The following is a 13,576-nucleotide window of genomic DNA, read 5'->3' as shown; positions in this document are numbered from 1 at the left end:
TCACAACCTAAATGAAAATAAACTTGCTTCCTATTTAAAGAAAATATTTTACAATGCAATGTATATTAAATGAGCTCTGTCTTTTTAGTTGGCTTTATAGAGGTTGAATCCCGTAATCTGCTGGCTGCTTGTGTGGGTGTTGTTTGGGTATTAAATCAGTCACTGCACCAAGAAAGCCGAAAAGCTCCCTGGTATTGTCTGAGCACTCACTGAACTTGGTAGTTAAACTCCCTGCCTGGGGGCCAGGGTTTAATTTCCAGTGTTTGTGATGAAGCTTACCTGCACAAACTGCATGGGTGTGTACCAGTGCCTTAGAGTGCTCTACAGGTCTGACACTGATTCCAGAGGCTTTGGATCTTACTCTTTACAGGTTCTAGATTTGTGCTTTAGCTTTTGGATATAATCAGATCAAAACCATGTCCTTTCTCTTAGGGAATTAGTGATGGTGTGCCCATTGTCAAAGCCGTTGTTCCCAGGAATCAGTCACGTTCCTTTATTTCTCAGGGAAGCCCAGAGATCTTGGTGAGTTGCATGTGTCAATACTGTTCTTAAACTGCAAGCAGTCAAATGGGTGTATTTTTTTATACAGCTTGTAGAGAAACATTTCTTAACTGATCCTCTTCAAATATGTTCCTTTAACCTATAATGAATGTCAGTTATAAGTTAAATATTTATCTTCCAAGGAGAAGCCAGGCTGATTTGTTGAATGGCATTTAAGAGCTGATGAGACATGACTGTAAGTTATAGTGAGGCATATTGTAAGTTGCCACTTGATCGACTTCCCTGTAGCAACCAATTTGCTAATGCAATGCAGTCCAGATTTAAAATTACAGGATTGAGCTATTAATGGTGTCATTGTTTATCTTTGCTGCCCAACCCATATATTAAACTATACCATATGTGGTGCATGCACACTCCAAAGGCCTGCACTGTTCCTAAAACTAACTTTTGCACTAACGTACATTCTTGTACTATGGCAGATACCAAGTAATGAAAGGAGAACAGTGTTTTTGTATTTACATCTGTGTATATATGGCCTAGACACTGGCTCCAGTGCAATAATATCTCTGCTTTGCAGGAAAGAATATTCCAATATTCCTGTTTTGCATGTCAAAATTATTGTCTTGGCTTAATGTGGTACATTCATAGGTTATTTGGGCACATCTAAAATTCTCCTTGTGTTTTTCATAAATACCTGATGAAAATAACCTTGAATATTTAGATTCCTTTGTTACTTCCTCAGAAATGCAATTGTAGTACAATGTTTTTTAAACTTCCTGTGTTAATATGTTCACTATTAACAATAAGTATTCAGAGAAGAGAAGAAGCAGCAGCTTAAACTAAATGACTGACTTGTAATTAAATGTTTGAGAGGGGTTGGTTGACTGGGATTTTTAGTTTTTGTCTCCTCCCATCCTTCCTACCCCAACTTCTCTGACCTATGTAGAACACAGACTATTCTAATATGGTTCTATGTACCACATGTGGATTAACTCATCTGAGAGGGATTTTTTATTGATTTGTTTGTTCGGGGAGAGGTGCATGTGCTTTTTCCTTTGTGGCAAACTTTCAAGAAGCCTCTGCTGGATTTTGTGCAAGCTCCATTAGCATCAAGGCAAGCAGAAAAGAAGCCTCTGGGTTTCGTCAACTTTTTCATCAAACTTTTTTAGGTAACAGCAAGTCTGAACTGCGTTATTGGAACTCATGGTTGGCTGCCTTATGACAAAAATATTTCCAACTATTTTACATTCATCAAAGATACAACAGTGACAAATCCCAAGTAAGCACATTTTGAGGAGGGGTAGATGAATGCATCTAAAATAATGAAATACAGTAATTAGTATTTCAAAATCAGTGGGTCGTGCTGTATTCATTGTCTGAGTTTTCACCTAAGAATACATTTTCTGATGTTCAGTAATATTCCGTCTAGTTTGTAATTGCATTCTTGTAGAGTTATGTAAGTGGCGTTTCAGGCTTCATTCTCAGAGCTACTTCTAATTTTGTTCTAATTATCAATCATAAAAACTCATCTGGGAATCTGAGATAGTCTTCACACTTGTTACGCTATCATAATACATAGGTATATGTGGTGGGTTTGGGTTTTTTGTTTTTAGAATATTCCTTTTTGTCTTTAGTGTTACAGTGCTTAGTAGGGACATGAATTATGTCCAGTTGTGTAAAAGGCTGAAAAGATCTAAGATGAAGTCTTGCTTCCAGTCACTGGTGGCAGTGAGAGTTTTGCCATGGTTATAGCTTCTTTTATAGATGGAATTTGTTACTGATTTTCAAAGACAAAGGAAGTGCAAAATACATGGATTTGAACTAAGGTTACTCTTAACTGCTCATCGTTTGCCTACAGAACACAGCGCAACATGAGTGGTCCTTTTGCCCCAGGGCTGGAGATCACCTCCAAGTTGTTTGTGGTGTCCCATGATGCAAAGCTGCTCTTCAGTGGTGGACACTGGGACAACAGCATCCGAGTGACATCCCTTACCAAAGGCAAACTGATGGGACAGCACATCAGGCACATGGGTCAGTCACCCTGTTGGGAAATGGAAAGGGTTTATGTACATACCTTGTTATTTGGTGTTCTCAGAATATAGCCAGTTCGCTTGGGCACACAAGTGTAGCTGTTGTAAAGGAATGGCAGCATGAGAACAGAAGAATGTTTGAATTGTGATTATACAGAAATATTGGAGCATGGCTTTTCAGTCACTGGAGTGGTGCTTTGATGTAGTTTCAAAATAAGGCTTGCCTGCTATTTTTAGGTAGCAAAGCTGAATGAGTCAGGTGAGTACACTTGGCTGTATGATGATTTCATATGTAATAATGTCATCAGCCGTTATCACAGTGGAGTATTTAATGCTGATTGCCAATCAGGAGACAGTGTTGACAAATTGTATCCACACTGTCGGTCTGTGGGAACTTAGTCTTAATTACCCAGGTGACAACTTTGTTTTTCTCTCTTTATCTAGATATTGTGACCTGCTTGGCAATAGACCACTGTGGAATACATTTAATTTCAGGCTCCAGAGATACAACCTGTATGATATGGCAAATAGTTCAGCAGGTGGGTTATTTAGGCATACTCAGAAGCAGATTCTGAATGCATTTTTGTTTCCTGTTTTGCTATTAGGTTTTATTTATTTCCTTTCAGGTTTGCAGTGAAGATAGTGCACTAAAATCAATTAGCTTAGTAATTTTACTCCCATTGTCTTATCTGAAATACTATACATGTTAGTTACTGTATAGCTGAAGTGCATTATTTTAGAGGCTCTCTTAAAGATTTCATAGATTATTTTCAGGGTAGGGAAATGAGGATTTTATGTTTCCAGGCAGTTGTTCATTCCTAGTAGTTGCATTTTAGCACTGCCTTTTCTCTGTGGGGGGTACTGATGACTACAGTAGTGGTTAGCAAAGACAGCACTATTACCTCCATTTGCATTTGAGAATTCTTTAGTATTGGTCTCATGCTTTAATACAGTGAAAGTGGTTGTGTGATCCATGTGTGTACTTACTCTCAAAATGTGAAGCTGTTTCCATCAATATGTATCTAAATGCTGATTTCTGATTGCTGCATTTGAAATATACAAGTAGGATTAATTGCTGGGGGAAGCTGACATGTTTTGGACAGTAGATTTCATCAAGTCACCTTGCTCTTACCGTGGAACTAAAGTCAGCACGTTAAAGCAGTAGAGTGGTGTGTGCACAGCTGCATGGGCTTTTGTGGAAGCTGTCTTTATGGTGGGAGTATTTATAATTCTGTCAAGAAGCACTTTGTAGTAACAGTGCATGGTCAAAAAAAGTAAAACCTTAGTGCTCGTACGAGTCGTTTTTTGTCTCAGGTGGGGAGATTTTTTTAGTTTGTCTATCTTTTCATTGTGAGTTAAGTCATCCTCTGGAAATGATCTTTGTTTAGAAGTGCTTTTTCCTATGATTTTTAATGTATTTTTTATTAATAGATATATAAATTATCTTTTATGCATAGTAAATGTTTCTTGTGGGAGTTTTATCTTGGTCTTGACAAAGTGGCAGCAGTGGACTGCATACTGGCATTTGCATTCTACTTGTCTTCTCTGCACTGATACCTTCTGTATTTTGACACTTGTTCTGTATTCCTGCATGCTTCAGGTTTTCAGGGCCTGGTTGGCAATCAAATTTTTATCACAGAAATGAAAAGAAATAGTTCTCTGTAGAAGTATTTACTGCATCTTCTCTCTAAGCACAGTTCTTCCCTTAGAGCTGGTTTGAGAGTAAGTCTGTATGTGCTGACAGTACGCTCACTGGAACAAAAGCTGTGATACCCTGCAGTTATGTGGGACCATTGCTATTTTTAATGAGCATTATTGCAAGATTTCCTTTGAGTATCATACTACTGGTAGTCACTGAGAAGTACTATTTTCTTCCTTTTCCTTGGAAAATGGAAAGAGTTGCTGTTATTTTAAGTAAAATAGCTTTCAGCTTCTTTAAGGTTGATGGTGAAGATAGTGCTTGATTCCAGGGTAAACTCTAAGAACTGGACAAGCCCAGATACACAGGTGAAAGAACAAGTGTGTGGATGGGGTATGTGAACAACTCCTGTTAGGACTGCTCACTGAGGTCCTTGGACTCCTGGACACCTGCAGGGGTAGGAAGGAGTCAGCTAAGTAACATTGTCTCTCAGACCCACACAGTAACTACATATTTATTAATTCTTGTGATTTCAGTAGTAAGATGCTGACATAAAAGGCAATACATTGATATTGGAGTGGTGAGTTATGCCTTTGGCTTTGGCTGCTGTCAAATACACACCTCACACAATTGGTACTAAAGATACCAGCAGCCCATTTTTTGTTTGTCCTTCAGCTGTAAGAGAATGTGTCATTGCACTTTCTGTTACTCTCAGGGAGGAGTACCTGTAGGCCTGGCACCTAAGCCATTACAGATCCTCTATGGGCACACTGATGAAGTTTCGAGTGTTGGCATCAGCACCGAACTGGATATGGCAGTGTCAGGATCCAGGGTAAGCACCTTCCTACTTTTCCCTTTTTTGCCTCTTCTCAACCATACTCAAGCAATAGAAGGCATTTGAAGTGGATTAAGAATAATACAAAAAGTCACTATTTCACAATCTTTTTCTTCAGCCTTGCGTATCAAGAAGATATGTGCCATCTTCTTTGCTGCCTGCTTAAATCAAACTGTCAAACTGCTGTGCAGAGCATAGGCCTCACCTACCATGTGGTGTTGCTCTGTACAGATGAGCTTTAATATGTGTGGACTTTCTTGGAGATTTTAAGCTTCTCATAGCAACAGTTTTTTGCCTATTTCTTCCCTGCTCTGTTAACCCTGAAGGTTCTGTGCCACTTGCCCATGATCTGCCTTACTGTACTACACTGGCAGGCTTCTGAACTCTGGCTTTGTACTCCACATAACGCGTACTCATAAATGTGACTTATGAAATGGCTGATTTGCTGCCTATCCTCCCTCTTGCCCTACTTGCATTTGTTTTTTTCATATGCCTATAGTACATGGTCTTGAGGGGAAGGCTTCTTTGTGCAGAGTTCCTAATGCTCAGGAGTCCTTACCTCCCATTAAGGATTTAAGTGCTTTCAAAGTATTCCCTGTATCCTCTGTATGTAAGTACTGAGTGTTGTGATAACTTACCTGCTGAATACCCTGCCCTAAATTTGTTTGCTGCAGGATGGCACTGTTATTGTCCGCACTATTCGGAAAGGTCAGTACGTGAGGACTCTGCGACCACCTTGTGAGAGTTCCCTCCTGCTGACTGTTCCCAATCTGGCTGTGTCCTGGGAAGGCCATATAGTTGTCCACACCAGTGTAGAAGGAAAGACTACTCTCAAGGTACTTAAGATTGTGGAAAACCTCTGTTTCTGTTACTGAAGATTTTGATCATAAGTGTACCTAACTTTATCTTATTTCCTGAAGTAATGAGGCTTTTTGAGCATGCAGTGTCAGTTTCCATATTTTTTAAATTTTGTTAGCCAATTTGAGTGAAATTTGGTTAAAGGGTAAATAACAGGCATATTGTGGTCCTGTGAGTTTCATGAAAATCTCCAAACACCCACAAGGAAGATGCTCAAGCATACACTAATGAATTTTCCTGGGAGGGCCCCTTTGACTGGAAAACTAGAGGAAACAAGTTCCACTGTGCACAGAAACAGAGGCTTATAAGGGGAGCAGTAAGTTCTGGGTGCAAGATGCTCAGTGTCTACACAGTTTCTTAGTTTGGGATTGGAGGTACAGCTGTAACATTGTGTCTGTTGAGGAGCTGTGTAGTTGCTTTAATAACAGTAGAGCTGTGTGATTTCTTTAAACATGGGAAATTTCTTGGAAAAGAAATTTTTTTGATGTAGGCATACTAACTACATTAGAAAGATGGGGAGAGAAGAGATCCAAGGTAATGTCAGGCTGGAAGAACTTAAGATGGTTTTATTAGTTGTGTCTGGAATCCACAGGAAGTCATTGTCTTGTGCAGAAAATGCATCTGGATCTAGCACTGTGGAAATATGCTTGTTTCCTTCTGCTTTTGAATTTGGGAGGGGAAGGAGGGTGGTAGCAAGGCTGAAGATGAGTGCAGTCTTGCTTTGTTCTTTCTCAACCAAAGTTCTTATAAAGCAGGGACCTATCTATTAAATCCTAATGTTTTCTGGGCATTTAGAATTGATTAAATGGAGTAGGTAAGATATTACAATGTTACATCAAGAGGTAGCTTCAAGAACTTCCATACAGGACCTTACATCCATACACATTGAGTATAGGCTCACTACTCTTGTATCATTTAACAAGGAAAGTGTTGTCAGCATTATTGTCTGTGTGTTGTTGCCCAGTTAGCACCTGTTAATGAGCTAAAGATACAAGTACTACATTCTTTATCCTATCAGTCCTCTGTGACACATTTATTTTTGATCTCTTCAGGATAAGAATGCATTACATCTCTATTCTGTCAATGGGAAATACCTGGGTTCTGAGGTTCTGAAGGAGGAAGTGTCAGATCTGTGTGTAACTGGCGAGTATATTGTGATGGGCAGCTTACAGGGATTTCTTTCCATACGGGATCTCTACAGGTAATGTACCACCATTTTTATTGAGATACAAATATGGGGGCTTATTGAGAAATGGCTGTGTAATGAACTTTGCTTGTCCTGTAGGCGATAGCTGTTGCTTTTTCTGTGTTCCCCCCAAAAAAATGTTTTTGGTGAAACTAAGATATGGAGAAAAATAAAATTAAAGGTTGTAACAGATCTCTTTCTTCCCGGACATTTATCCCAAATAAACACCTAGAACTGACAGGAGGAGCTGTCACTTTGCAAACTGTGCTTATGCCGATTAGCCTCAGAGAGTTCAGCAACTGCAGGATCAAGCCTCATGTAGTTCTGCACTGAGTTTTAAGCTCCACTTACTGCTTAGCTCTGTATAGCTCCATTGCTCCTCAGAATGGGATCGATGTTTATCACTTAGGCAGCTGTGGGACTGATGTCACTGTTCTTCACTGAAAATGTCTCCGCTTACTGACTTACCTATCCACACCTGTTCTTGTTATTGAAGCTCTATTTTGGGATACAATTAGATTGTTCTGTAGGAGTTTACAATAATTGAAATTGCAGATGATATCTTTGAGAAACTGTGTTTTATAGTGCATCCTGTGGACAGCAATTTCACCTGCATATGATTCTTTGCAGTATGTGCAAGCAAATACATGATGTACTTTCTCTCTGTGGTTTTTGTTCCTTTCAGCCTGAGTCTGAGCATCTCTCCCTTAGCCATGAGATTGCCAATCCATTGCATTTCTGTCACCAAAGAGTACAGCCACATCCTTGTTGGCTTGGAGGACGGCAAGTTGATTATCGTTGGTGTTGGCAAGCCAGCAGAGGTAAAACCCACCATCAAGAACTTTTTCTACCGAACAGTGGGAAGTTCACTTATTTCTGCTTTCCAGTTGAGCAAGAGGTCTCCTCTATGGCAGGGTAAATTTAAGAGCAAGTTTCAGTTTTCAGTGGGAAACAAGTAACTTTTGAGACTGCTCTACTGAAAGTTCTCATTAAGAATCAGAGGTATATAGGGATTGCAGATGGGAAGCTCAGCTGGACTAACTTCCAGACTTTGTCACTCACATCTGAATAAGCAAAGTCCTAATAATAGTGTTGTCAGCCTCTTCTTGATGAATTAATTTTCCAGAAGAAAATTGGAAATGAAAGAGAGCAAGCTACTTTCTTTATTTTTTTTATGGTTTCTATCAGATATCTTTTAATATGCATTGACTGACACTGGGGAAAAAGGTATTAACTTCTTTCTGTTAAGAGTCTCTAATGGCAATGCACAGGGAATCACTTCTGTAGGTTCCCACTGTGCCTGTGCTCCATATGGTGAATATAAATTTGTTGGTCCTGCATATGCAATATCAAATACAGAGCATCCACTTCTCAAATAGTTATGCCAAATTTTTCTTGTGCAAAACATAGTTTTGCTTCAATTACTTCTTGTCATGACTTTCAAAGTACTTAACTTAAAACTGCTTATCTTTATAACTCAATCTCTGTTGTGCTGCTATGTATTTATTTGAAAATGTGATTATCACTTTTGCATGATCTTTAGTACATGCCAGAAAAGTGTGTATTAATTTAATTTTATATTTTAAATGTGAAAACAGAGCAACTTTATTTGTCAGTATTTTTACATGGTTTTGCTAGGAGATACATAGTTTAATATTGGAAACAGGCTTCACACAATGTTAGTCTGATTTTGCTTGCACTGGATGTGGAGGGGAGGTTTCCACTGACTTTCAGTTTTCTATTGTAGAATTGACAAAGAGCTGATTATTATGTGGTTAAACATATGGTTGTAACAGCAGTTTTAAAGTCACTGTCATTTCTAAGCTTCCTATTCCATAGAAAAGATCTTTTGTAGGCTGAAATTTGTGTGTATCATTAGACTGAAGGCTTTTTGTTTTCTTATTTTCACTTTTTAATCACATCTATTTTTCTAACTATGCAGAAAGTGTTGTTTCAAAGACTGGATTCTTTTTGTGGTTATAGAGGCTTTCCAATGACCTTTTTTCCAGGATTTTCTGTTTATAGTTCAGATGATATGCAAGCTAATATCCGTGTAAATTTTTTTTTTTAACGCAAACATCTAAGGAACAACATTATGTCCCAGATTTTCTAGTTTTCTATAATGACATCAATCAATATATTTGAAAAGTGTGTGTATGTCGGGTGTTCATTTGTTGAATGACTTATTTTTAGTATGGAAGGAATGTGTTAATTACTGGAACTTTCAGTGGTGATAGTGATCCTTAGGACAGAGGATTGGATCCTTAGCACGGACCTACTTTAATGTGCAAAAAGTGAAACGCTGCTTGGTATTAAGATTGGCCTTTAGTGTTTCTGCATTGACAGTATCTAATATGAAGTATAATAAACGTTTTTGTATTTTTAAAAATTACTTAGCTGGTTTGGATGTTGCAGAAGTGTGGGCAATTATCACTTGTCAGTGTTAATCCTGGTCAGCACTGTGCCTTTTCTAGAACGCTGCTGCTGTGATGATACAGCTCGTAAGCATGTTACATTTGTAATAGTAACTGCAAGGAACTGCTCTCAAACTTGTTAAGGCATGAATCTTGTTTATTGAACTGCAAGGAATTTCAGAACCTAATCGCTGCCAGGCTGATCACTACTGGCCAATCATCAACCATGTGCTTAGGTAATTACGAGTTTCTTACAAATTGTCCGATTGCAGACCTACTAGATGTTGGATTTAATATGGCCTCTGGTTTCTTATTATCTGTCTTCTCTTATGGAATACTCAGTATGAATTACTTCTGCTTTAAACATTTCTCTGAACACTTCACCCAGGATCTTTGGAAGACTATAAATTTGACACCAGAGAGAACCTTTCTCTTTTTCCTTCATTCTGCTATCACTGTCCTGCATCTTGGCTATTTTTTTCCCACTTCTAGTAATTTCTGTTTGAAATCTCTAAAATAAAATGTCCTTTCTTCTCATTTGGTTCATTTTTGCTTGATACTCACCTCTTCTTTTCCCTTCCTATCAATATAGCAATCTAAATACTCTTTCTAAGCCATTTGAAGTAGGCTAAGCATATAAGAACACATTAGTGGGTAATATCCCCTTAACTGTTCAAAATTAGAGAAGCTCGTGGTTAGTGTTTTGTGTCTTGTTTTTTGTCAGTCCCAAGAATCATCCCTAAGTGTAATTTTTAGTTTATTTTCAAATAATTTTTGTTGATATAGTTTTATTTATGCCGTACATTGTAGTGTCTGCATTTCACCAGATTCAGTGTCTGAATTCCTTTTAATTTATCCACCTTATCCCTTCCCCCTCCTTTTGTTTCTCTGAATTACTTTTAAACAGATGCGCTCAGGTCAGCTTTCCCGAAAGCTGTGGGGATCAAGCAAACGGCTCAGCCAGATTTCATCAGGAGAGACTGAATATAACACTCAAGATTCCAAGTGATTGATTGCTGCTTCTACCTTCTCTCATGGATTCCAGAAAAATGTTTAATCTTTTGGTCACTTTAAATGTATAAATATGTAATTAGGGCCTTGATTCTTCAGTCTGTTGACGAAGAACCTATGGTAGAGGTACAGTAATAAGCATATGTACTCATGCAAGTTAGCTTGCTTGCATATTTTTCCTTAACTGTGTTGACTTATTCACAGCAAAATCCCTCTCTCAACAGCTGCTAAAACTGAATTTTGGGAGAGCTAAAGAAACCCCCAAACAATCCCCCTACAAGTCTCCAAAACCCAAGATTACTAATTGAATTTAAGACAAGTAGCATTTGATTGAAAGCTGAGTAGGGCCAGATGCTCCTTGGTAACAACCAAGGCATTTGGCTTTGCTTTGACAGTGCTGTTATTCCCCAGTAAATGGAAATTCTGGTAGTTGCAATGGTTGGATTCAGAATTGGATAGATGATGGTTATGACCTTCTCAATACGTTTTTTAGCGTAATGAGCTTTATTACAATTTGTTCGTGTAAATGGCTATTGCTCTCTTCTTTTGTGTAGCTCCAGTTCTAGGCTGTTCTGCAAGGAACATCTGTGTTGCACTACTTTATCAGAAATTGTTTTAAGTAAAGACATGAATAACTTCAAAGGAGTTGGAGGTGGTGAAGGAGCTGAAGGAGGTAGGAAACATTGCTGCTGAAAATTATTTATATTGTTATGTAGACTAAGACATAGACCAAGAAATCCCACGATATATTTAATATCTTGCAGAAATACAGAGGAATACAGACTCATTATCTATATTAGTCAAAGATCAGTTTCATTAGTTGGGCAACTCCTGCAAACAAAAGATAAATTTCCACTGCAGAATCATTATGCAACATTGCAGCACAATTTAATTAAAAATAGCACCTGTTTGTTTCTTGGCTTGGTGTTCACCAAACCAGTTAGCCATATTTTTTCATTTCTGTAAAAGTAAGCAGGGAAAACCAGATGATATATCCATTTCAAAATGCATTTAAGACCTGGTAAAAGAAAATATCAGATCCATATGTGTGCTGTAGCCAGTTGCTTACTATGTTTTGGAGAAGCCATTACTGATTTTTTTGTTTTGTTTAGCAATACATGATCATAGAAGGGTGTGTGTTTTCCTATCAATCTGATATTTTTCTAATGTTAGTGATTGGAATGATAAACCCCATACTGTTAGAAAAGCCTGGTGCTGAGGGAAAAATTCGAATTTCCAGATCAGCATGTGAAGGGGTGTGTGTGTGTATGTGTATATATGTGTGTGTGTGTATATATGTATATTCATGTATGTATTAAAAGAAGAAAATCCCATGGGGTAAGGGGAGTGCAGATACAAGGCAGATTTAAGGGATTGTTAGCTACTGTGTTCCCTTTTGGGTCCCCCTTTATTCCCTCAACCATCACTTTTCTTGTTATTTTTTATTTATTTATTGAAATGAATGTGTCTTCTATCTCTCATAAATGTTATCAGATATTCCCTGTGGCTGGGGAGTTGTTGAACTACCTGAGGAATATAATGTATGATCTCATTTCATTAACTTTAAGCACAATATTTATTAACTTCATAGAAATAATAATACCTCCTTACCCTGCTAAAGGATAATCTTTACAAGTTATGTTAGTCTCATTCAAACTGATTTCTCCTCCTCACTTTCTTTACTGGAAAAAAAAAAATCCCTCTTGGTGGTTGATCAGTGTACTTTGTAAAGAAAGCTGTGTTGCTTTTTCTTAACTTTTGTAAATGAAATAATAAATCAGATTAGTGAACAAGTGGGTCTATGCATAGTTGCAATATTCTACCTAATCACTGTGACAGACTGGATTGTCTGGAAAGTTAGGAGAAAATAAGAATTATTTTCCTGAGTCACTTGCCGAGAGAAGATTAAATTTCCAAAAGTAGAATGGTGTGGGTTTTTTCATACTCCATCTATGTAAAAAAAAAAAAAAAAAAAAATTAACCCACACCCCATATTTTCAAATAAGCTATAGAGAAGTGAAAAACACTATTTTTAATCAATTACCTATCCAATAAGAATACTAAGGATACTGTGGAAGTATTAAGTTTGTACATGAGAATGTGAAGTATGTTTGTCCATTATGATTTCATGAAGAAGGAATTTCAGGGGAGCTCTTTGGACAGTAGTTTAGAAGTATTTCAGCTCAGAATGTGAGATTTTTCTGTGTCATGGGAGATTGAAAAAACTCAGTTGGGGCATTGAATTGATGGGTTTTATATGTATGCATAAATGTTGTGTTTAAATGCATATACAAGGCTAAGTGTTTGTTTGGAGGGAAGGGGGCAAGAAATCATGTTTTGGGCTATCAGAATCAAGTGGAAAAATAGAGATGGGTCTTTTGTAGTGTTTGGTGGGAGCACAGTTTTCTTCTTGTAACTTGCACAGGGGCTTGCATAAGCATTTGAAAACATTCTATTGCAGTGTGTTTATACAACAGTTGAATTGACATTTTTAGTACTTTAATATTAAAGAATACCAAATACAGTGTGTCAGCTTAAGTAAAATATAATGTTGCAATAATTGATATAGTTTATGACTAAGACTTATGACATTTGAATACCATAATTTCAGTGCATCACAAGCACTGGGTGATCCTCACAAGTATCTGGGACAGGTTTAAATGTGGACAGTTCTTGGGCTCTCCAACTCAAGGCTATTTTGTGCTCAGCACAAAGCAGCAGCAGCAGAATGAGGAGGGGACAGGTGAGCTCTGAGCTGGTTTATGCCCCAGGTAGAATGGCAACATCCATGGACTTTGGATCTTCTATCTCATCCTTGGGGATGGGAGGTGTACACCATCACACGCTTGGCATCCTTGCCAGAGGCCTTCTGGAAAGACCTCCATAGCTTTGAAGGTCTGCACTTTGCCTTTATTTACAACCAGCTTTAAATAAAAGATAAGAGTTGTGTGAGCATTAGCTATTATGTTGTTTCTTTTGGGTTTAACTTATATGCGTAAAAAGTAGAAAATAATGTTTTTAAAATAGCAAGTAATTTTTCTGATCAGCTGTTTAGGTCAGTTGAATTGTAACCTGTTATGCAGTGCACTGTGAATGGTGAAC

At 37.9% G+C, this 13,576-nt stretch overlaps 1 protein-coding gene across 7 annotated transcripts in view; it reads left to right on the top strand.

Annotated features, from left to right (window-relative positions):
- NBEAL1 (neurobeachin like 1) overlaps positions 1-13,576 on the top strand; it is an 80,174-nt gene that overhangs the window by 63,198 nt on the left and 3,400 nt on the right. For 4 of the 7 annotated variants that reach the window (XM_082285521.1, XM_082285518.1, XM_082285519.1 and 1 more), the window contains 8 exons: positions 433-522; positions 1,671-1,780; positions 2,360-2,532; positions 2,976-3,070; positions 4,886-5,002; positions 5,680-5,841; positions 6,916-7,064; positions 7,735-8,268. In XM_082285521.1, the coding sequence (XP_082141647.1) occupies positions 433-522; positions 1,671-1,780; positions 2,360-2,532; positions 2,976-3,070; positions 4,886-5,002; positions 5,680-5,841; positions 6,916-7,064; positions 7,735-8,008 (1,170 nt within the window). In that variant the 3' untranslated portion in view covers positions 8,009-8,268. Of the gene's footprint in view, positions 1-432; positions 523-1,670; positions 1,781-2,359; positions 2,533-2,975; positions 3,071-4,885; positions 5,003-5,679; positions 5,842-6,915; positions 7,065-7,734; positions 8,269-10,370; positions 13,428-13,576 lie in introns of those variants that run through there. The other 3 variants (XR_014226597.1, XR_014226598.1, XM_082285520.1) reach the window with 3 other exon arrangements.

Source organism: Coloeus monedula, assembly GCF_965178545.1.
Source record: "Coloeus monedula genome assembly, chromosome: 7".
Taxonomy (NCBI): Eukaryota; Metazoa; Chordata; class Aves; order Passeriformes; family Corvidae; genus Coloeus; species Coloeus monedula.
The sequence above is the reverse complement of the archived record's forward strand: the minus strand, read 5'-3'. Positions and strand labels throughout refer to the sequence as shown.